At 42.6% G+C, this 22,280-nt stretch overlaps 1 protein-coding gene across 2 annotated transcripts in view; it reads left to right on the top strand.

Moving 5' to 3' along the window:
- kirrel1a (kirre like nephrin family adhesion molecule 1a) overlaps positions 1 to 22,280 on the top strand; it is a 91,174-nt gene that overhangs the window by 52,260 nt on the left and 16,634 nt on the right. For both annotated transcript variants that reach the window (XM_066723113.1, XM_066723114.1), the window contains exons 2-7: positions 16,684 to 16,833; positions 19,884 to 20,033; positions 20,429 to 20,586; positions 20,720 to 20,870; positions 21,496 to 21,601; positions 21,931 to 22,079. In XM_066723113.1, coding sequence (XP_066579210.1) covers positions 16,684 to 16,833; positions 19,884 to 20,033; positions 20,429 to 20,586; positions 20,720 to 20,870; positions 21,496 to 21,601; positions 21,931 to 22,079 — 864 coding nt within the window. The remainder of the gene's footprint in view (positions 1 to 16,683; positions 16,834 to 19,883; positions 20,034 to 20,428; positions 20,587 to 20,719; positions 20,871 to 21,495; positions 21,602 to 21,930; positions 22,080 to 22,280) is intronic.

The following is a 22,280-nucleotide window of genomic DNA, read 5'->3' on the forward strand; positions in this document are numbered from 1 at the left end:
CCATGGCTTAGGTTAGTGTTGACCACTGGAGGGCCACCTCGTCCCCCAGGGTTTATAAGACATCGGTCTCTTTAGGAACTGTGTTTGACTGGATCACTGAAGCGAAGACTGAGTTCAAATGTCTCATGAGGAATTCTGCTGGAACACCATTTTAAAAGTTGAATCTGGTGAAGCCGTAGTTTCTCTTGTCCACATTTGACGATACTAGATGTTGGATAACTACTTTTCTAATAGTAATGAGCCGACTGTAGCAGCCTAGTTTTTATCCACCAGGTTTACCATTGTCTGTTACTGGTATTTAATGGTGGTGTTATACCAAAGTGAGATGTTTGTCTCTCTTCAAATAAGCAGCTGTTACTCTTAATTTATAAGCTACCTATGGGGGTTGGAAGTGACATAGGACTGCATGGCAATTTGAAAATCCTTGTGTAAACATGCAGACACTCTTTTCACATCTTCTAACTAATTTCCTCAAGAAAGCAGATCAACTTCTATTATTACCAAAGACTGTCCTCTTACATTTTGTTGATCTTCAAGAATCGTACACTCTGGAAGTGTGGATTTTTATTTCTGTCAATGATTTGTTTTGACTGGTCTTGTGAGCTGGCTTGCAGCTTTGGCTGGCTGTTATTCATAGTAGCTTCCACAACAGTGGGATCTCCTGTATAGCCTTCAAACGACAGTGGCTAAAAATGATCTGGCTATGATCAAACACAGAAGAGCCAAGGGGTCCCAGTGAAAAGACCTCATTGTTTGAGCTCATTGCTCGGCTATGAACAATCGAAGTGAGTGGGCCCTTTTTTCTCTTGGGTATTTTGTAGCCCCTGGTCTTTGTGATAGTGAATTTACTGCTCTTTGGTGACAGCCCCTGAAAGACAGATATGAAAGGACAGAGGCCGGAGAGAAGGAAGGAGAGACTGAGGGCAGGGGAGGGGCATCTTATTGTGTATATATTGCTGGAGAAATGAGGAGGATTGGGAGAGAAGTTAAAGTGGTACAAGGTTACATCAATAGAGTTTTGTGCTATAAAACTATAACAATTTAATATAAGGTTGGGGTCAAAATAATACATTAAGTATATTATATTGTATGGCAATGGTAATACTAATATATTTCACATTTCACTGCTCTCTATATACACACTATAACTATATATACAATGAGATGTTAGAGGTATAGAGGAAGAGAAAGCAGGACAAAGTCATACAGGACAGAGAGAGGCTTGACAAATGGATAGTGGGAAGGATAGAGGCCGGGAGAAAGGGAGATAAACTTTAAAGAAAGACGAGGGAGAAAAATGGGGAGAAAAAGAGAGCAAGGCTCAAAGGCAAGGAAACACAGAGAGAGAGAGAGAGAGAGAGAGAGAGAGAGAGAGAGAGAGAGAGATCCAGTGAGGCAAGAGATCAGGCCCTGTAGTGTAGCAAGCTCCTCATGAAAAGAAGGGGAGAGCACGGGAGAGAGGGGATGAAATGAAATAAAGAGGAAGCAGCAGCCAGCATGCCCAGGGATTTACACTCCATCTGAGACACGTCACCCTGGATGAGAGGAATGAGCTTTGAACTAACAAGGGGGAAGCTGGAAGTGGGGGGGTGGGCAGGGGAAGGTTGGCACAGGGAAAATGGTAGTGTTATAGAGATGGCTGCAATAATAGGATGACATCTAACTGTCAGAGATTTGTTTTGGGTTGTTGTTTTTTGTTGTTATTTTGGTAAGTAGGAATAAATGCATAGCTCTTGCCATTTATCATACTGTGGGTTTCTGTACTGACCACTGCTGAGAAGGACACCCGTCACACCAAGTCCACAGCCTACCAAACTTCCCACAGTACACTCCCTGCATCCTGGTGTGCTGTTTAATACAGCGAACATGCGAGATATTGATCAAGGCCCTGACTAGTATAGTGTCTGGTATGTCCCTGCATGAAGATAAGAGGCCAAACAGGTTCACAGGACAGAAATGACATTGCCGGCCTTTGTCTTTTTCCATCAGCCTCACTGCACTGTGCTCAGATTGAAGTCCATTGTCTGTTGTCTGACAATTTAGCACTAGCACCCAGTGTAATGTGGAACCAGTGCCTTCACTTTTCATCCTGTACGAGTTGACCAATGAAAAGCAAGGTACCATTGGACGTCAGTGACCAAGCATGGAATTGCTCTTGGGTGAACCTGTTTAAAGACTTTAACCTGACTAACTTTAAAGACTTTACCATCAGGGTGGGCTGAGACCCTGCTTACCTGTTTCCTTAAAGACGTATGGGGGTTTAGAACTGAGCACTGGCTTTATAATAGGACATATCTATACAGATATGTAGGTTGCTTTATTTAACTGGGCTCGATGCAGCCATTGGAATAATTCCTGTGGAAATGAAATTCAGGATTGCGTCTGGGCACCCTTCCTTGTTATCCTCCTGTTTAGACATCTGTCAGGGAGATTTGTTTGCTAAATATCTTGGTGGCAATACACCTGAAGGTATTTTGTTCCGAACACAGAGACTGAATGTATTAATAAAAGGAATATGTAGGTCTTGTGCAAATAAGACTTAAGTTGGAGACAACAAACAATAAACACGACCCAAGGGTACCTCCAGGACCACGGTTGAAAAATCCTTGCCTTGTATTATATAAGCACTAAATACAAATATTCCTATACCATGTCACGGCATTGCCATATCTAATCTGCATGAGATGAATAAAGTGGTTGATTAATCCAGTTCCCTCTGTTCAGAAAACACAACCATTAATATTAATATATGTATCATGTTAAAACTCAGTAGAAAACACAGGTAACGTGGTATGAACTAATGTAGACTAATAATGGAAACCTCACTTCATTAAGAACCGGGGTGAATCCAACAGAATTGACATTGACAGCATATATGTGTGTGTGTGTGTGTGTGTATGTATATGATTCTAAATACAACACACATGAAGAATAGTAACTATATGCACCAAGGACTGAATTAAAAATACAGAATGAAGAAAAGAGGAAAAGAATGAAAGATGGGTTGAGAGAGAGAGAGAAGAGAGAGAGCAAGTGAAAGAGAAGAAAGACTTTGTTACAGGCATATGAAATGCATTCCACTCACCATATGTAAATATCCATTCAGAGTCAGCTTGAGAGAGAAGTAGGGAGTGAGGTGGGGAGGGGGGTGCCAGAGGCTGCAAGAGTTTTAATGTGATAAATGGAGGGTGACAGGCGTCCCCAACACCCCTCCCAGCCATGAAAGAAGGAGCGAGGGAAAGAGAGGCAGAGGGAGAGGGAGCATGGCAGAGGATGTACGTGTGACATTTCCGAGGAAAAATTTTTCCTCACAATCCTGAGAAGCTAAAGGCCATGCAGGAAATATGCTGAAAAAAAAAAAAGTAATAAAAAATATATATAAATATAAAATGACATTATGTTGTACTTCTGCCGAAACGGGGCGCGTGCAGACTGTGTATGTGCGCATGCACATCTATAATATATGTAGATGTACTGTGTGTACATATTTATGTGTGTGCATGTATTAAGTGAAGGCAGAAGGCAGTTAGTGCCGTGCAGAAGTGAAGTTGGGTGATTTATTGTGAAGGCAGAGGCATTTTTGTGTTCTGGAGCTAAAGGACCAAATCTGTGCAGTGGAATGTGCTGTAATGGAACAGTGTTTTTAATGTTTCAAGTGTCTGCTTGGAGCTCAGGATGGTGGCAGGCTATTGTGATCCAGAATGAGCCTGTAGGTAACTGTGGTCAGTTGCTCCAGAACTGGGACAAGTGCAGCTTGGATTGGGAGCCAGTGGTCGGTCAGTAGTCAACTGTGAGAAGATCAGAGGACTGGGGGGCTAATGGAAGGAGGCGGGTGGGTGGCGATTTAAGAAGATGTCACAGCCCAGCTGTACGCCGAAAAAGTGGAATCTCTTGTTTTGCATTTTTAGAGTAATCTCTTGATTTTCATTTCTCGATTGTTAATCATCATCTAAAAACTGTCTTACCTGTGACATCCCCCAAATCCCCCTTCCCTTTGTACCAGTCCTGGTCCCTAATACACAATCAGACTCTCATGTGTGATTGGTGCAGAGAAAGCATCACTGCCACTAGGTCGTATGATACTGATGACCCCTACAGTCTCCAGGCACAGATAAACGAAAGTCCTTCCAATACATTCCAGTTCAGGAAGTTGGCGAACCTAGCCTCTGGGTCGTTTGATTCCTAAATTGTTGATTTGGTTTCATAATAAACACTGGTTGTTCTGAAAGCAGTGCTGAAATGGATTGGAAGGGGCCTCTGACTATCCTTGCCCCACTAGCTCTCTTGGTTCACTCTAACTCCTGATTGGCAGGTATACACTGAGTCTGTGCATTAATAATAAAGGTTTATATCTTCCTTCTATCTTTTTCCTCATGCCACAAGTGTCTGTGCTTTCATTCTAGAATCACAGCGTGAGAGAGTGGAGTGGAGCTTGACGAATGTAAATGTCTTGGAGGATGTGTGCATACCATAGTTAAGGTGTGTGTGTGTTTGTGTGTTTGTTGCCTGTGGGCATATTCATATTTGTGCAAATCAAGTCTATGCTTTTGCCATGCGACACACTAAATGTCCGTATCACCCAAGGGGTTGCTATAGGCGGTTTTATTTATTTTTCAGGTCATTATGCACTGCTTGCCAAACTCTGTTATTGTTGTGGTGATGGTGGTTGTTGTAGTTGTTGTTCATTCATAACTGCATGAGACAAAGGTCTGTGACCATCCTGCAGATTTTTTTTAATTTAGTAGACAAAGAAGGACAAAATATGATGACTATTCATATTTTTGTCCATTCACAATACTAATATTTTTCAAGGTACTTTAGTGAGATTATATACGACACCTTACCATATTGTGTGACTATACTGCTGTTTTCCTTCTTCAAATTAATATAAGAATGCTGTTTGTGACCTTTGCTACACAGCTTATTCCCTGTTTTGCATAGTCTGCAAAGGAGGGCAAGTAGTCTGACCTTTGACTGTAATAACACATAGATTGATGAAACACTGCTGTTTGTGAAATTTCTATGCACTCCCTCTGTCATTGGAGGCCGTTACGCTGCAGTTTAATAACGAGCAAACCTGGCTTTGAAAACAACCATTTATTTAAGCTTCAGGCAGTGAGGGCACAATTACCATGCCACGCAAAATCACAGGCTGTGCGTGGATGTCACCTAATTTGCCCGTACGCATATATTTTTTGAAGAGATGTACGTACCTTGCTATATTTCTCGTGTGTGTCTGTGTGTATACACTCACCTAAATGATTATTAGGAACACCATACTAATACTGTGTTTGACCCCCTTTCGCCTTCAGAACTGCCTTAATTCTACGTGGCATTGATTCAACAAGGTGCTGAAAGCATTCTTTAGAAATGTTGGCCCATATTGATAGGATAGCATCTTGCAGGTGATGGAGATTTGTGGGATACACATCCAGGGCACGAAGCTCCCGTTCCACCACATCCCAAAGATGCTCTATTGGGTTGAGATCTGGTGACTGTGGGGGCCAGTTTAGTACAGTGAACTCATTGTCATGTTCAAGAAACCAATTTGAAATGATTCGACCTTTGTGACATGGTGCATTATCCTGCTGGAAGTAGCCATCAGAAGATGGGTACATGGTGGTCATAAAGGGATGGACATGGTCAGAAACAATGCTCAGGTAGGCCGTGGCATTTAAACGATGCCCAATTGGCACTAAGGGGCCTAAAGTGTGCCAAGAAAACATCCCCCACACCATTACACCACCACCACCAGCCTGCACAGTGGTAACAAGGCATGATGGATCCATGTTCTCATTCTGTTTACGCCAAATTCTGACTGTACCATCTGAATGTCTCAACAGAAATCGAGACTCATCAGACCAGGCAACATTTTTCCAGTCTTCAACTGTCCAATTTTGGTGAGCTTGTGCAAATTGTAGCCTCTTTTTCCTATTTGTAGTGGAGATGAGTGGTACCCGGTGGGGTCTTCTGCTGTTGTAGCCCATCCGCCTCAAGGTTGTACGTGTTGTGGCTTCACAAATGCTTTGCTGCATACCTCGGTTGTAACGAGTGGTTATTTCAGTCAAAGTTGCTCTTCTATCAGCTTGAATCAGTCGGCCCATTCTCCTCTGACCTCTAGCATCAACAAGGCATTTTCGCCCACAGGACTGCCGCATACTGGATGTTTTTCCCTTGTCACACCATTCTTTGTAAACCCTAGAAATGGTTGTGCATGAAAATCCCAGTAACTCAGATCGGCCCGTCTGGCACCAACAACCATGCCATGCTCAAAATTGCTTAAATCACCTTTCTTTCCCATTCAGACATTCAGTTTGGAGTTCAGGAGATTGTCTTGACCAGGACCACACCCCTAAATGCATTGAAGCAACTGCCATGTGATTGGTTGGTTAGAAAATTGCATTAATGAGAAATTGAACAGGTGTTCCTAATAATCCTTTAGGTGAGTGTATGTATACACTTCTGATAGGTATTCACAGACATCTCTGGTATTCCAACGCGGTTTCCTGTGCTGACTAAATGTGGGTCATTTCATGTCAGCTAAGCCCATGTTCCAGAAATACCCTCACTTGACCATCTCAGAACTTCTCTAGAAAAACCCAACGGCAAGAGATGCATTACTAATGTGTATACAACACACGCATAAAATCAACATGTAGATGCTTCTGAAATAAGCTGCATTCTAGGAACTGTATAGACCTACTAACCTTCCACACTGACTGAGAATTGAAATGACAAACACGGGAAGATATGGGTTTTTAAATGTTTCTATATTCTTCTAAATGAAATCCTATAGGGCGTAGTACAGAAAGTACAGTAGACAATTTGTGCATGTAAGTACTGAGTAATTACATATGTACTTACAATGTATTTACATAGTAATAACACCTATTTTCAGAGGAGCTAATATGGAATGTCTGCTTTATTTGAAATACATAATTAGTGACACATTACTTACATTGTAAAGCTTTGTCACTACACTGTTATAAATTGTACATTAATAGTAATTATTTAGTAATTGCCCACTGAATCTGAAGTGTTGCAATATATCCATTCGTAATTTATGTGATCAGAAAATAAAGAAAACAGCTACATTATTAGAGAGTTGAATATGTGAAATTTAATGAGTGAAAGATCTTCAGGGGCCGCTCAAGTATTTGTATAATCAAGGACGTGGTGTATTTTGACCTACATGTGTGTAACCTTAATCCAACTCCCAACTTTTATATCCAGATAATCCTTCTACCAACCAATGTTTTGCATGCATATCCATATTTGCAAAAAGCACAGAACATTAATTAGCCAATCAATGAGCGCTAATTGCCTCATAAAGGGCCAAAAAGCAGAAGCACCTTACTCACCAAAACGATTAATTACTCCCATTAAAAACTAGAGAATTAAGCCTCTGAAACAATAGCGTTGATTAAATAATCGTTACAAGGAAACCACTGGGATTCAACATTATCATTCAATTGTCAAGCATCACGTGTCTTGAGATGTTTATGTACTATGTGAATAACCACCACATACATTTCTGTACAGTGTGGCAAAGGTACCACGATCACCAGGATAATGGAGGTAGTGAACATCCATTCATTTCAAGGTGGCCCGCTTCTCTGATGGACTCCTCAAGTGTTTGTGATGCAACCCAAATGCCCCATAAAAACGAGCCCTAATCTTAGCCCAGAGGCTGTGATGGCTCAACCCGGTGATTGAATTCAAGCCCTTGAAAGGGAACACCGCAGTTTCCACTTCAGATGTGCATGGATTCATGTGGGGAGAGAGTACAAAAGTGTTAAAATTGCAACCTTTCTTTGATTCCAGTTTTGCTCATAACTTGTTTCCATAGGAGTTCCTTCCCTTTTTGCAAATTTGATCTCAGCGGCCAGATCACGAATCGAGCTTCTCCCTAGACGTTCTTCACTGCTTTGCTTGTTTTTGGGCTATGGAACACAGAACTTCTTAAAACAAACCCTTCTGGGCAGGACACCGCCTATCTCGTTTGATTAGGGTGAGACTGAGATAAGTAGTACAGATCATTTCTAAATAGGGGGTGGGTGGACGGCAGAGGAGAGATCCACTGAGAGAGGAAGATCGATGCATTGAAATATAGGTTAGTCAACGAGGGAGGTTATTTTCTTTGCAACGGCAGTCAATTGAAGTAGGATTTTGGCAGAGCTACATACAGACAGGGGATGCATTCTGTAGCCATCATGGCAGTGTTGCAGGAAGCTAGATACTTTAGATGGGTATTGTACATAAACTACATGGAGAGAGAGCGTGCTACATGAAAACATGAATGTCTACGTGTAGTAATTAGGCACAGGCGAATCAAACCCATATTCCACAGAGGGGTACTTCATTGCAGGTAGATAGACACACAAACACATTGATGCTGGCATTTTCCAGCTTTATGAGTGTCTCACTGTGTTTATGTGGGTGGGTGTGTGGGGGGGAGTTTGTACAGCAATGTGTGTCTTTTTTTTTTTTTTCCCTCGGTTAATTGCTTTTTGAGTGATTTTTTTTTAAATAATTATTAATTTCCCCCCTTTTCCTTTTAATCAGACAGACACACAGACACAGAGGGGACAAGCTGAGAGAGAGAAAGAGGATGTAGAACACACTAGTGCCAGAGAGAAAGGGAGGGAGAGAGAGAGAGAGAGAGAGAGAGAGAGAGAGAGAGAGAGAGAGTTAAGCGGTGCATGTCCCCAGGGGTTAATTAAATTTCTGTTCCCTGTCACTACAGAGAACTACGTCTGTGTGATCACCTGAACCGCTGTGACAGTTTCGCTCCCCCTATCTCTCTCTCTCTCTCTCTCTCTCTGTAGCTCTGTCCTTCTCTCTCTCTCTCTTTTTCTGCAGCTCTGTCTGTTTTATTTTCTATGGTCTACCCTTCCCATTTCTACATCTCTCATTTTTCCCCTTATTCGCATTCTCTCACATTCTCAATGACTTTGTAGCTTTATCTTTCTCCCCATCCCTTGCTCTCTGTCTCTGTCTCTCTCTATTTTGCTATGTCTGTTTTCTCCCCCTCTTTCTTCCTCCTGTACCTCTCTCTCTCCTTCTCTCTCTGCTTCATTCAGGGAGTTGAGCCCCCCTATCCAGTCTGCAGAATATTGCCTCCCCCTCTCTCCCCTGTTTCTCGTTCTCTCGCCTTGCTTTTCTGGAAGTTCAAAGAAAACCTTCATTGGCATAACAAGACGAATCCTGTTGTGGCATAGCAAAGTCACACTCAATGCAAATCAGCAAGAGCATTCTCATAACTATATAGCCCCTGATCCCCCCCCCCCCCCCCCACAAAACCATCCACCACTTCCCTGAACATCCATTTTAAACTATGTGGAAAGGAAAATATTGAAGTTATTTAAGAGCAATGTGCTTAGACTGCATTTCTCAGGAGGTGACAGGCAGATACATATTGATGCCTGCCTTTCTCCTTACTCCCGCGGTGGATTAATGGGATTGTTCCTGCGTTTTCAAAAGAATATACAGGAGAATTGGGCAAAGAGCTTATAAACCTATATATTCCCACCTATATATCCATCCAATCTGAAGGCAAAGTTCCCAGGTGAGACCTTTTCCAACTGAAAATCTCTTAAAGGACATAAGAAAGTTTACAAATGAGAGAGAGCCATTCAACCCATCATGCTCGTTTGGTGTCCATTAATAAGGAAGTTATTCAAGGCTAATATCCAGTCTATTTTTGAATGTCCCCAAATTTTCAGCTTCAACCACATTGCTGGGGAGGTTGTTCCAGATTGTGACAACTCTCTGTGTGAAGAAGTGTCTCCTGTTTTCTGTCTTGAATACCTTGAAGCCCAAATTCCATTTGTGTCCCCGGGTCTGTGCGTCTCTGCAGGAGAGTTTCTAGTGCTTCAAAGTCATTGTCACCACTCTTCTGATACGCAGAATCACAAAGTGAGCAGAGAAGGGTGCTACAATAATGGCCAGATGTGGATCATTAGATCTGGAGGACAATTCCCTCTTTCCTTTACTTTTTCAGTTTCCTTTCCCACACTAAACCTGTTGGGAACTGTCATTTGGCTGCTTTGAAACCCTTAAACACAGAATTTTAAGCAGTAGGACTTTTGTGCCCAATGGATTACAGACAAAGCCTGGCTGACTGTCACTGGTGCATACTGAGCCAAGACATTGTCCCCCAGACGACTTCACCCAACCCAAGCCAGGCAGTTTGGCCAACATCCCCTTCAGAGTCCCCAGAATACACTGGCCATATTACACAGTAGTTTTCCTTCCATACCTACCAAGCTTTAAAATCTACCTCATTGGTCAATATCATCTATCACCTGACAAACTGTGTCCAGTTTTGTATTCAGTGATTATGAGTAGCATGTGATCCAGGAGTAGGCAACTCAAGGCCTAAACTATCAGCTTCCTGTAGATTTTACAGGCATCTGTGACCTGGTAAACATGGAAGAATTAGAAGAAATAGGTGATTTAACCTCTTATCAATATAATGGGGGGAAGAGGTTTCAGTGCACTTCCGTTGGAACCCAATAAAAACATCTCTCTATCAAAGCTGCCATTGGCCCCTGTGCCCGTCATTCAAAACAGGTCCCTTCCTACTTCCAGTTTGTGTAAGATTGATATCTGCACAGGAACTTCCTCTTTTGCTGGTAGAATTGAACTCCCGAGTGACCTTGTAACCCTTGGGCAGTGCTTCCTTTTTCAGATAACCAGGGTTGCATTCACAACCTATCATTATAAAGATCTGGATATGGAATCCAAAAAATAAACTGAATAAAATTGCAACACTCCAGGCCTGGAAGGTGCCTAGCCTTGAGGTAAATGATTTGCATGTATCTCATGGCACTCCAAATTATTATTTATTTATCTGTGTCCCTTTTGACCATCTGCATTTTGTAATATGCCGTTCCAGTGCAAGTTTAAGAGATTCCCCCCGCCCATTTTATTTTCTTCACTGAGTTATCAGACTTAAGGATCCCTAAGGGAAGTGCATTTTTTAATGGCAGAATTTATAAGCCAAAAACTGAACGTTCGCTCAGCTTGCCTTCACTCCCCCCTACACACAGTCTGTCTGAGTAACCACACGGGAAACAAAGGGTCAATCTTCTTTTGGCCGCCCCTCGTCTGGCATCGATTCGGCGTGAATGACTCCTGTGGGCTGAGGCGCAGTGTTGGAAAAACAAACCGCATGTGACGCTGTGTGTTTTGGAAAAGATGAGAGGGGAAAAAAAAGGAAGAAAACAGGCACCACAAAGAATGTACACGATGAAACAAGGATGAAACAAACACAAACTCTGTTATGCGAGCGGGCCAAAACATTTCATGGCATTATCAAGGAGAATGTTAACGAGAGCTTGGAGCATGGGATGTGATGTGTAGTAAAGAGGAATGGTCTTTTACCATTTGTGTGTGTGTGTGTGTGGAGGGGGTGTGATCTTCAAAGGCTACTGGATCTGCTAGATTTTGTTCCATCTAAGGCCTGAAGGCCCTTCATTTAGGGAATTATTAACTTGGTTAAAAAATAACAGCTTCCCTGGGTCTCCTATTAACAGTGTTTCTAGACCATGAACATTTTGAGGAGATCTATAAAACCTAGAGGAAGGGACAGAATGTAGACCCTTTCATGGGTGAAATGTAGGCACTAAATTCTCCTCATCTTTTGTTGTCAATTTTCCTGATGTACTAAACAAAGCACCAGAATCATGTTGTTTTAGGTTACAAAGGGTTTCTATTCGAGTCTTCGCTTATCTACTTATCACAGGCTTAGGAGGAGGCAGAGACCTGAAGAAAAAATAATAATTTAAATCGCTCATTAGCGGCCCATTGCTTGATCTTATTGATGCTGTTAAGTCCACAATGTAATGCATAAATAAAGTGGAACCCATGGAAAATTAGCAGAGATGTTGCCGTTTCTCCCCCCAAGTTTGCGTTTTGATTGACACCACGGGTTATGCTGTGAGTAATGCCTGACTGTGTTAGTCATGAGTAAGCGAGGGGAAAAAAGAAACCTTGCTCTAGAGGAGGGACTGAAGCAGTGCTTTTGACATTTTTGGTGTTACCTCAGAGGTTCGTGAAGGGGTCAGCTAGGTAGTCCTTCTAAAGGAGACTTAAGTGTATACAAAGACTTTGCTGCTGCTGATCTGTAACACTGGAGGCCTTCTGGAGACAAGTTGGTTGCTGTTGGACATTGTGTTGGTTGATAAGTAATTATTCCCCCCCGGATCACAACATGCTAAGCAGTTGTTCATTCTGAGAGGGAGTTGTGCTTTTAAGATGGTTCAAGTCAAGTTGGACAATCGTACTTCCTTCATGGTCAGATTTCAGATCAGTAAGAATGCAGCTGTGAATGTTTCAACTGTTGTTAGAATAAGAACCTCTGAATAAAGCGGAATTACAAAACAAGAACATGTTCAAGTATTATTTTGGTTCCTATACTGAGCTGCTGTCTGTATTGTCTGTTACAGAATTGTCTGTTTATGGAATAATAAATATCAGCGAGCACTGAAATGAGAATGATGTCTTTAAATTAGCTTGAGAGGTGAAAGTGCAAGAAAGATTGACATCAGGTTGAATGCAGCAGAAGGCCAACCTTGTGTTTGTTGGCTGCTGTGTTCTTTTTAAGCAGATCACAGGCTGTACGAAACCAGAACTGTGTCTCCATGTGCTGACATGCTGTAAACCCTTGTTTTATCAGTCACAAATAAAATGAGTGTCAGGATATTGTTTGGTACAAATATTGTAGGATGTGCATCAAGATCTGCTGCTCATCGCTTTCCTAGCCTTGCAATTTTTTTTTTGTTTTTTTTGTTCAGCCTGACAGGAGGGTGCTTAGTCAGGGAAATGTACCCTGACGTTTCTCAGAAAGGAAGAAAAAAATCAAGAGACTTAAGTCTTTAAAAGCGACAGATCTTGGTAATTAGTTAAGGCACGTGACATGCCATACGGATTTCGTTCTGCCTCAGAGAGAAAATATGAAACCTTAGTCACTCGTAAGTCACTTTTTACATTTTCTGCGTGTTTTCTGCGCGTTTCTTTAAGTTCCCACTTAGGTTAGAACAGGAAACCAATTAACCCACACAATTGGGAAGTGATTTAATATGTAACGGATTAAGTCTTGGAATTTTGAGCGTAAACATTTATTTAGTGACAAAATCCCTTCAAAGAGGACACAAATTTAACGTTATGGTACATTTGCTTTTTATGTTGTCGGGTCGCATTTTAATTCATGGCTATTCAGTTTTTTTTTTTTCTTGCTTTTTTATTTTTTAGGAACAGTCATATGGAATTTTATCAAAGCATTTGATGGGGTAAAATACATTTCGAATTGCTGAAAGCCTATGTGCTTACTGTTGATTCTGACTGCAATCCATAACATTGGAAGTAAAATGAACAAGGTCTGCAAAAAATCTCCTTAACTAAAGGGTGAAAAAATCTACAGTGAGAAAAGATGTGAAGTGAAATGTCCCATGGCTCAGGGATGGCCTTTTGCAATCATATGAACCCCCCACCCCCTGTTATTAGGATACATCTCAGTGAGATTATAGAATTCTGCATCACCAAATTCAATGTTAATTTGTAACGTGACCATCAACCCACACCAAACCATGTGACCAACCCCTCCAACAATCCCACCCCCGTTTTACCCCCTAAAAAACACACATTATCTCCCCATGAGGAAGCCTCAGGGGAGCCCCTTTTAAAACTTCTCAATTACTGAGGTTGCCTTAATAAGCTAATAGGATTGTTTTAGCACATAGAGAAACAAGTAGAGCCCTGGGATAGAGAGTGAGAGGAGGGGAAGCATAGCCTTCTGGGATCAATTATTTGAAGAATCCTTTGTTCATCCAGAGGGGAGGACCCAGCAGTTAAACAGAATTAAAGCTTTGGGCTCTGATTCTTTTTTAGTGCTCCGCTGTGCTGTTGAAGGAGATTTCCCCGATTAGATGTTCTGACTCACTGATGGAGTTGAAGTGGGGTAGCAATTAAAGGAGGGTAATGTTACAATGGGGCAGGTCCCCACACTCTGGCTGGCCACACTTTGACTCCATGCCAACTCGAACCCGGCACCTCACCACCTGTCGGTTTACCCCCAGTGTGAAAAAGTGCTCGGCTTGAGAACAAATAAGTCAAATGGGGAATTGCCATCCCAGCTTGGGTGCTTTGTTGAACCAAATTCAGGTTATTCCCCCTTCAACTCAGAATATATAATAAGGTAAATATACTTACTATAATCTTAGGGAAACCCACTTGTTCCCTGAGGAGAGGGGGATCCTTTTAAAATATGGTGGCAGAGTTTACCACCCCAGCATAACATTAAGGGTAATGGCAGTCAAAGCATTTCTTAGAGGAAGGGCTGCCACATTGATTGTGATTGGCAATTAACTTCAGTCATGATCTGTATGCATTGTAAAGCAACACAACTGGATAATGATCCAACAGTGAAATTGGCAACAGTTATTTTTTTCTTCTTCTTCTATTCATGTACTGGTCATACCAAAATACCCTTGGCAATACTCAGATACCCCTGCCCCACCAATTTAACCCTGGCAACCAGACAAGATAATAATTTTAAGGAGCTTTGGGCCATGATATAGAGGTGGTTGTAACAACCATTGACTTGTTGAAAAAACAATTAACAACTCTCTTTTTATTTCATTTTTGCAGAGAGAGATATAAGTCTGGCCTAGGAAAGAGACTGAAATAAGGAGAAAAAATGCAAAAGAGAGGGAAAATGGTAGAAAGATGCACCCATAGAGTGTGTGTGTGTGTGTGTGAGAGAGAGAGAGAGAGAGAGAGAGAGAGAGAGAGAGAGAGAGAGAGAGAGAGAGAGAAAGTACAGCCTTTATGCTGATGTGGGCCTGACATTTTTCAATAGAAAGCTCAGAGACAGACTGACACACACACATTAATATTTACTGTAGAAGCCCTGAAAAAACAATATTGGGAAGAAAAAAAATCTTGTTAGGGCAACAGAAATTAAAATCTCTGAGTCATCGCAGTTTCTCTCTCCCTCTCTTGAAAATCTTTTTACATGGTCTGTCGCTTTTTTTTTCCACCGAGCTTAAGAAAAGGTGGGGAGGAAGAAAATAAAAAATCCTCTGGTGATTGTCTTTGTACTTAGCCGTGCACAAAAGCATTCAACGGAAACTGTGTAATTGAGGAACATGGAGGATTAATTGTTTGTTTGTAGTGGCAGTGGTGAACGCTGGTCTTAGAAACCCACAGTCTTACAGGTATTACAGATGCTTTAAAATCAACGGGAAGCCCAGCATCATGAACTGAATTCACAGTATCGATTTGTTAGGGTAACTAAAAGTTAAGGGTTGGAGGCAAACCAGAATATTGTGTAGCTCCTAAGGCTTGGAATTTGACAGCCTCGACTTTAAATGAAGGTGATCATTTAAAAAACGTAAAAATAAAAATGGGCGATTGCATTAACTAGGTAGGTTTTATTTATTAACTCTTTTCCCATTTTTCTAGACATTATCTGTTGCCACGCGGTATACAGCATATTCATGGCCACTATTTTTGTCATCCATCAGTCACTCATTGGAAGTTGAAATGGAGTGCGCTAAATTTGCGTACATAAAAAGCAAAACTTTGAAATGGAAAGTTCACGGAAGTGTACTATTTAAAAAGAGTGATAGTAATCATTCAGACACCTGTGCACTTATGAAATCCAGCTATTCTGAACCCTAAATCTGAACCTCTTCCTCTCACGCATTGACGCAATGCGAAGTAAGCCACATCGACACAGTTTCCCTCACAACTACAGGAGGGGTTTAATGCGAGGAAGGCAATGGCAATATTTAAGTTAATGTTACAGTTATTTAAAGATTTATTAGGGGAATTGCAGAATGTTGGCTGTGGCAGTGTATTTTCCATAATTACACCACTGCCATTAAATGCTCCATAATTCATATCCTGCTGCAATAATCTCTTACAACGATGAAATCGGAAGGATGCAAATGACAAAAGACTGCACTCCCTTTTGGAAGCAGTGATATATGGGGCTTGAATCTGACAAACACACACAGGCACGTACATAGAACAGAAAAGAACAAACAGATGTTAACAAAGTGGGGGAAACCTGTTTGGGTAAGGTATTAGAAGAACCAGTGCGTATTAGAAAATCCTTTGGTTTTCATAAAGCAGTGTATACAGCTAGAGATTTTGGAGAGGTTCAGGATGGAATCTATAACATCACATTTAAGTGTTTTCTTCTGCCTGGATACAAAAATGACAAACTATTTAACTGTGTTTGTGAAAGTGGATTTATTAGGAGCTATTAAGAAGCAGCTTGGTTCATAAGCTACAAGCAAACTAACGAGCTGATTATTGGTACTGTAATCTTTCTTCTTTCTTGTGAACTCTGCTTATATTTGTAATGTGCCTCTTCGTGTGCCCTTTGGTTACACAAGTGTTGACAGCATTTGTCACACATCTCCTCTCTCTTGTCTCTTCGCTCAATAATGAAACCAAGACCAGAGACTCATAAGTGTAAAGTAAGACTAATGTAGAGGTTGTGTAGGAGGGAAACTAGTTAAATACACCCCACATACAGAATTTTGGATATCAGGAATGAGCTAACTCAGATGTTTTGGGTTAATCGGCTACTGAAGTCTGGAGGAGCTCAAAAGTGTCTAAATTGTAACTGTTGATCTGTTCTAATGTGCCCTCTCTGTCTCTCTCCAGTTTCCGGGGCCCGTTTCTCGCAGGAGCCCGCCGATCAGACGGTGGTGGCAGGGCAGAACGTCCTCCTCTCCTGTGTGGTCTTCAACTACTCGGGCATCGTCCAGTGGACCAAAGACGGCTTGGCGTTGGGCATCGGTGACGATCTCAGGGGTGAGTGTGTCTGCATCGCTCAGGCTGCCTCTCCAACACCCCCATTTTCCTACAAGCTCCTTACCCTGTACTTGCTGAGCAGCAGTAAAATATTTAGATTAAGACTGTTTGCAGAGACCATTTTGATTGGTACAACTGGGTGAGCCATACCCTGACATTGTGCCTGGATTGTGCCTACCTACATAGACTGTGTCTGTATAGTGCCACATTGCTACCACCCATGCTGGTGGTTGGAGGGAGGTGAAAACTGTACCACTGTGAATTGCCATTTCCTGTTGTCTTCACATGGTTAAAGCATGCCAAAAGAATACATACAAAATACTAATGCATCTGTCCCTGTGTTTCTGTTTGCATGCCTATCAGTATTTTAGTAGTTTTGTCTGTCTGTCAATGAGGGGAGCATCCAAATCTTATTGTAAACCTTTCCAATGTAATTTACCACTATTTTTGGTTGTATTCGTTTAATCTTGTAAAGGCATATGCACATATTCTGTACAAAATGACATTCCACATAGCTGAAGGCAACCCAGACACTGCACCTGATTAATTTAGAAGTGAGTTTTGGCACCAATTTGATAGCTTCAGCTTCAAGCTAATACAGCAGGTACCGTAAGGTAGTTAAACGCTGACGTAATCTGGACAAATACTATTGTCCTCAGGGGCTTGGAAAAAATCTGTTTGCATCATACCGCTTCCCCAGGGAGGTGACTGATTCCACTCAATGGAGTTTCACTGCTGCCCTCTGGCAGCGAAACGCTGAAAAGCAAGTTGACTTAGACAAAGAACTGCTGCATAATTTCACTTTTTCTTGTGCATCTCTGAGGAAAGTCACTTTTCATTTTCAGCACGGCAACAATATCCCAGGATTATGATCCTCAAGTCGCTTCAGGCAAAAGGTTTAACTGGTTCTAAACTGTGTGGAAAATGCAGGAATGGAGCAGTTTGGGGTTTCAAAGATGTCCACAATACCCATCATATTTGAATGCACATTTAAGAGAGGGTTAATGGCTACCCAGTATATGATTATTTCATCGTCAGACACCTTTAACCAAGCGTATTATGGGGAATAAGTTGGAGACCTAACTGGTCCATCAAATCTCGCTGGAATCAGGCAAAACCATGTACAGCCGTAATATATACATAAACAGAAGCTTAACAGTAAATCACTCATTTGCAATATGATGAAACTACTATAGACGCCGTAAAGGGACAAATTAAAGAACTTTGGTCTCAAAAGCAATGAGATAATGGGGCCAACTACATAATGCTCTCCTCCTCCCTCCCCAAACTCTCTATCTCTCTCTTTCCTCCTCCCACTCCATCCTTCATTCCCTATCCGTCCATCCTTCTGCTTTGCCCTTCCCTTTCATTCTCCTCTCCTCCCCTCCCGCTCGCTAGCCTCTTCTCTTTACTGCCTTCGTGCTCTTATCTCCCTTCCCCTCCTCCCTATCCTGCTGCTGTTCCCTCTCCCTGCTCTCACATTCTACATATATATGTATATATGTGTGTATGTGTGTTTAGTCAGCCACCAAAAGTTTAGGCCTCAGTCTGTCTTCACACAAGCGTCACTGTAGTCCCAACGTCCCCCCCCCCCCCCAGACTCGGTGACTGCGAAGGGGGGCTGGGAGTGTTTGAATTCACAGTTGACTCGACTGCCAGCTGTAATCATTTTGTTCTGAATTGCTCCAGGAGCCCTAGGTGGCTCGGAAACGCAGCACGATATTGCCTCTCTGTCCCCTGGCGAAGTCCTGATAAGTAATCCCTTGACAAACCGTCGGCCTTAATCGTCCCCCAGGTGTCTGCGCTTGAAGCTAAGCGAAATCGTCCCCACCCCCCCTGCTACCACCACCACCACCACCACCCCCGACGAGCCTGGCTCTCTCGATGCACCTGTCACTTGTGCGCAAGCCGTCAGGTTGCGTGCTCTAATTTTAGCAATCTGTCCCTCTTGTTCTCTTCCTCCCTCCCTCTCTCTCTCTCTCTCTCTCACGGTCTCCATCTCTCTTTGCCTGCAGCCTCGGCTCCACACTTACTGTATCACCTGATTACATCACATTACCTCTCGATCCTCCTGGCACTTTTGTTTTTTTTCACCCAGCCAAAACTGCACACATTCTCACTAAGCGAGGCTGTTTTACAGACACTTTACATGGACAAATTTACGTACTTGATTTACTCTGGTGTGTCCACCGTATGCATACCTTCAACTTCCTCTGTGATATTGTTCCAGCAGTTTCTGTATATGTTTAAAAATATAACTGTACATCTGCATAAATCATTGTGTTGTTTATTTGTGTTTTTTGTTCTAGCATATTTAAATGGCACAAAACTTCGAGTCCCCTCCGTAGCCTTTGGCACGTTTTCAACGATCGTCCCCTAGTAGACATTGATGGTAATTTTAGACAAATACCCAGCAGTACCGCATGGCGATTTTATTAAAGCCTGCGTCTAGCATCAGGTTAAGCCAGTGCTGCTCTAACAAAGCACAAGTGACGGGGTTAGTGGTTGTTGTATATGGAGCATGGCGTTTTATTACAAAAATAGTACACAGATTTGGCTCAAACATACATTTAAAAAACAAATCCAGCCTAGCCTTTGACAATAATGTGAAAACTCAGTTAATAAGTGGGTGGATAATGTTGCCATCTCAACTAGTTTATCACTGAAGAGAATAGAAAATAAACAAATTACACGAAAGGAAAACCAGCAAATTGGAATGAAAGTGTATCCCTGTGGCCCAGTTTTAGAACAGCAGCAGACAACAGTATCAGACCAGATGCTCTTTGAAATTCAAAGCCAGTACAATCTCAGACACTAGAGGCAATGTTGGCCACATCCCACCACCGCTGGACACGTGGAACCCAGGTACAAAAATAAGAATTCCTGACATCAATAAAATAAGTGTACTATTCCATCTACGAATCCCCAGGGACTCGGACGGGATAATTTTCTATCACAGTGTCTCTGCTGTGAAGGTGATTCCTCAATGGTGTTAGCTGTGTCGCGTGTATACTGTCCTGATTGATTCTCTCTGCTTGTGTTGCCTCTAGCCTGGCCGAGGTATCGAGTGGTGCGAAGTCCTGACTCTGGCCAGTATAACCTGGAAATCACCAGTGCCGAACTGTCCGATGATTCCCAGTACGAGTGTCAGGCCACAGAAGCGGCCCTGCGTTCCAGAAGAGCTAAACTCACTGTGCTGAGTAAGTCACTGGCAGTGCATGTTTGAGAGTATGTGCCTGTGCGTTCATCTCGTATGTGCGATGCGTGTGTAATTGCATGTGGGCCATTTTATGTTTGGGGTGGGAATGTGTCTGTCTGTTTGTCTTTTCTAGCATAGACAGCATCAAACCTCATGACAATGGCCACGCAAAAGCAACAAACAAACGCAATGTCACCAGACTCACTTCCAGTTTAAAAGATTACTAATTCCTGAAGGGATCAAATGCATAGCAATAACTTGTGAGAAAGAGCTGACAGGAGGTTTTAACTTGGGGCTTCAAAAAAGTGGGCACCAAAAGCAGACCTTGTATACATTTTTGAGATACTGCAGTGATTTTCTTTCCTTTAGTGATTTTTTGTTTGTTTGTGTTTTTAGTTCCTCCAGCTGATCCGGTCATTGACGGGGGACCAGAGATATTGTTGACCGCAGGGGTAGCATACAATCTGACCTGTGAGGCCAAAGCAGCCAAGCCTGTGGCCGTAATTGAGTGGCAGAGAGATGGCGCCAAACAAGATGGCGCGATCAGCAGTACGGTAGGCATTCCTTTGACTTTCGTTAAGATTTTAGCTAACATGGATTGACTACAGAACGGATGTTATGAACCAGTGAATGCTTCCTGGACCTTTCCTGGAGCCCACACCATTCTTTCGGTCCTTCTCCATACAGGAAGTGCTGCCCGACAGGAAACGGGTAACAACTCGTAGCTTCCTGCCCATCCTGCCAACAGATGCCGATATCGGGCGACGCTACACCTGCCACACCCACAACGAGGCACTGCCCGCAGGCAAACAGGTCTCCGTCACTCTCAACGTGCACCGTAAGTGCCCCTCCCACATACTCACTCCCAAAACAGTCAGGACTAGGATCCTGCTTTGCTCTCCCATGATAACTGAGCAATGTGTCCAAACCAGATCGTTTGCAGATGAATCCCTTAAGGAAAAATTTGGCCGTGAATGAGTTTTTATCATCACTAAAGATGGTGCACATGTCTCATCACTTAGCATTTTGTGTTTATTGCAGCTGCCCATATAGTGAGCTGGAAAATAATGTGGTTGTAGATGACTAACCAAACAAACCATTCCTGTCCTATTTGCGCCACGAGCCTGGAATGCAAATAGGGTTTTTGTGCCAAACAGGGCACAGGCACAGATCGAACTTGCAGTAGCACTCATCCCCTTTCACATAAATCAAACATATACAGCACCTTCTAGTCAGGCTTGATCTCAAAGCACTTTACAACTGCCAAGTGCCATCTCAGACAGCTCTTTAATTTAGACTTGAATTCAGATGAACATTGCAAGGGAGATCCTTAACAAAGTGATGCTGCTGATTAAATGAGATTGAATGCGGTGGAATTGCCGTAGTGATAAGAAACCACACACAATATATCATGCAATGTAAAGTAGTTTTGTTTAAGTTGGGTTGTGGTTTGTTGTGTGTAGATCCACCGACCGTGACCCTGTCCATTGAGCCTCGCTCCGTCCTGGAGAAGGAGAGAGTGACGTTCACATGCTCAGCTACCGCCAACCCAGAGATCCAGGGATACAGGTGAGACCAGCAATTACACCCCTCCCGTGTCGATTCTGTGTACTTTGCGTCCTTCCCAGTTCATCTCTACCAAGGGCGAGGGATGCGTCGCACACTGGCAGATAATTACCCTAAGGGGTCATTCCGTTCTTGATTTTGAACAGGAAGTGCTTCCCCAAGGTCCCGCCCTGTGACAAACTCCATTTCAGGAAAACAATCGCTGTTGTTTGCACGGCACCCACTTAACAACATCGATTGATCGGCAACGGTGCCATTGCCAGCGGCCTGTCTATATGAGATCCATATTGTTTTTAACCCTGGCTCATTGACTCTTCTCTTTTGCTTGTCAGATGGGCGAAGGGGGGGATTATTCTGGAGGGAGCCACAGACAGTGTCTACGAGACTATAGCAGACAGCAGCTTTTTCACTGAGCCCGTGTCCTGTGAGGTCTACAATGCGGTGGGCAGTACCAATGTCAGCATACTGGTGGATGTGCATTGTAAGTATAGAGCAGCACTGGTCCAACACCCAGATGTAACCCATTTGATTGCAGCAACTGTGTCTAGTCCAAATACATTGTTTTGATCTGAAATCCCCTCTCTCCTTCAAATGCAGGCAGTTAGGAACTGAGAAAACTGTTCACCTGCTTTGATTTAATTCCTAATCTTCCTAGACCTAGTCAATATCAATTAAAATCATT

The sequence above is a fragment of the Amia ocellicauda genome, chromosome 14, assembly GCF_036373705.1.
Source record: "Amia ocellicauda isolate fAmiCal2 chromosome 14, fAmiCal2.hap1, whole genome shotgun sequence".
Classification (NCBI taxonomy): domain Eukaryota; kingdom Metazoa; phylum Chordata; class Actinopteri; order Amiiformes; family Amiidae; genus Amia; species Amia ocellicauda.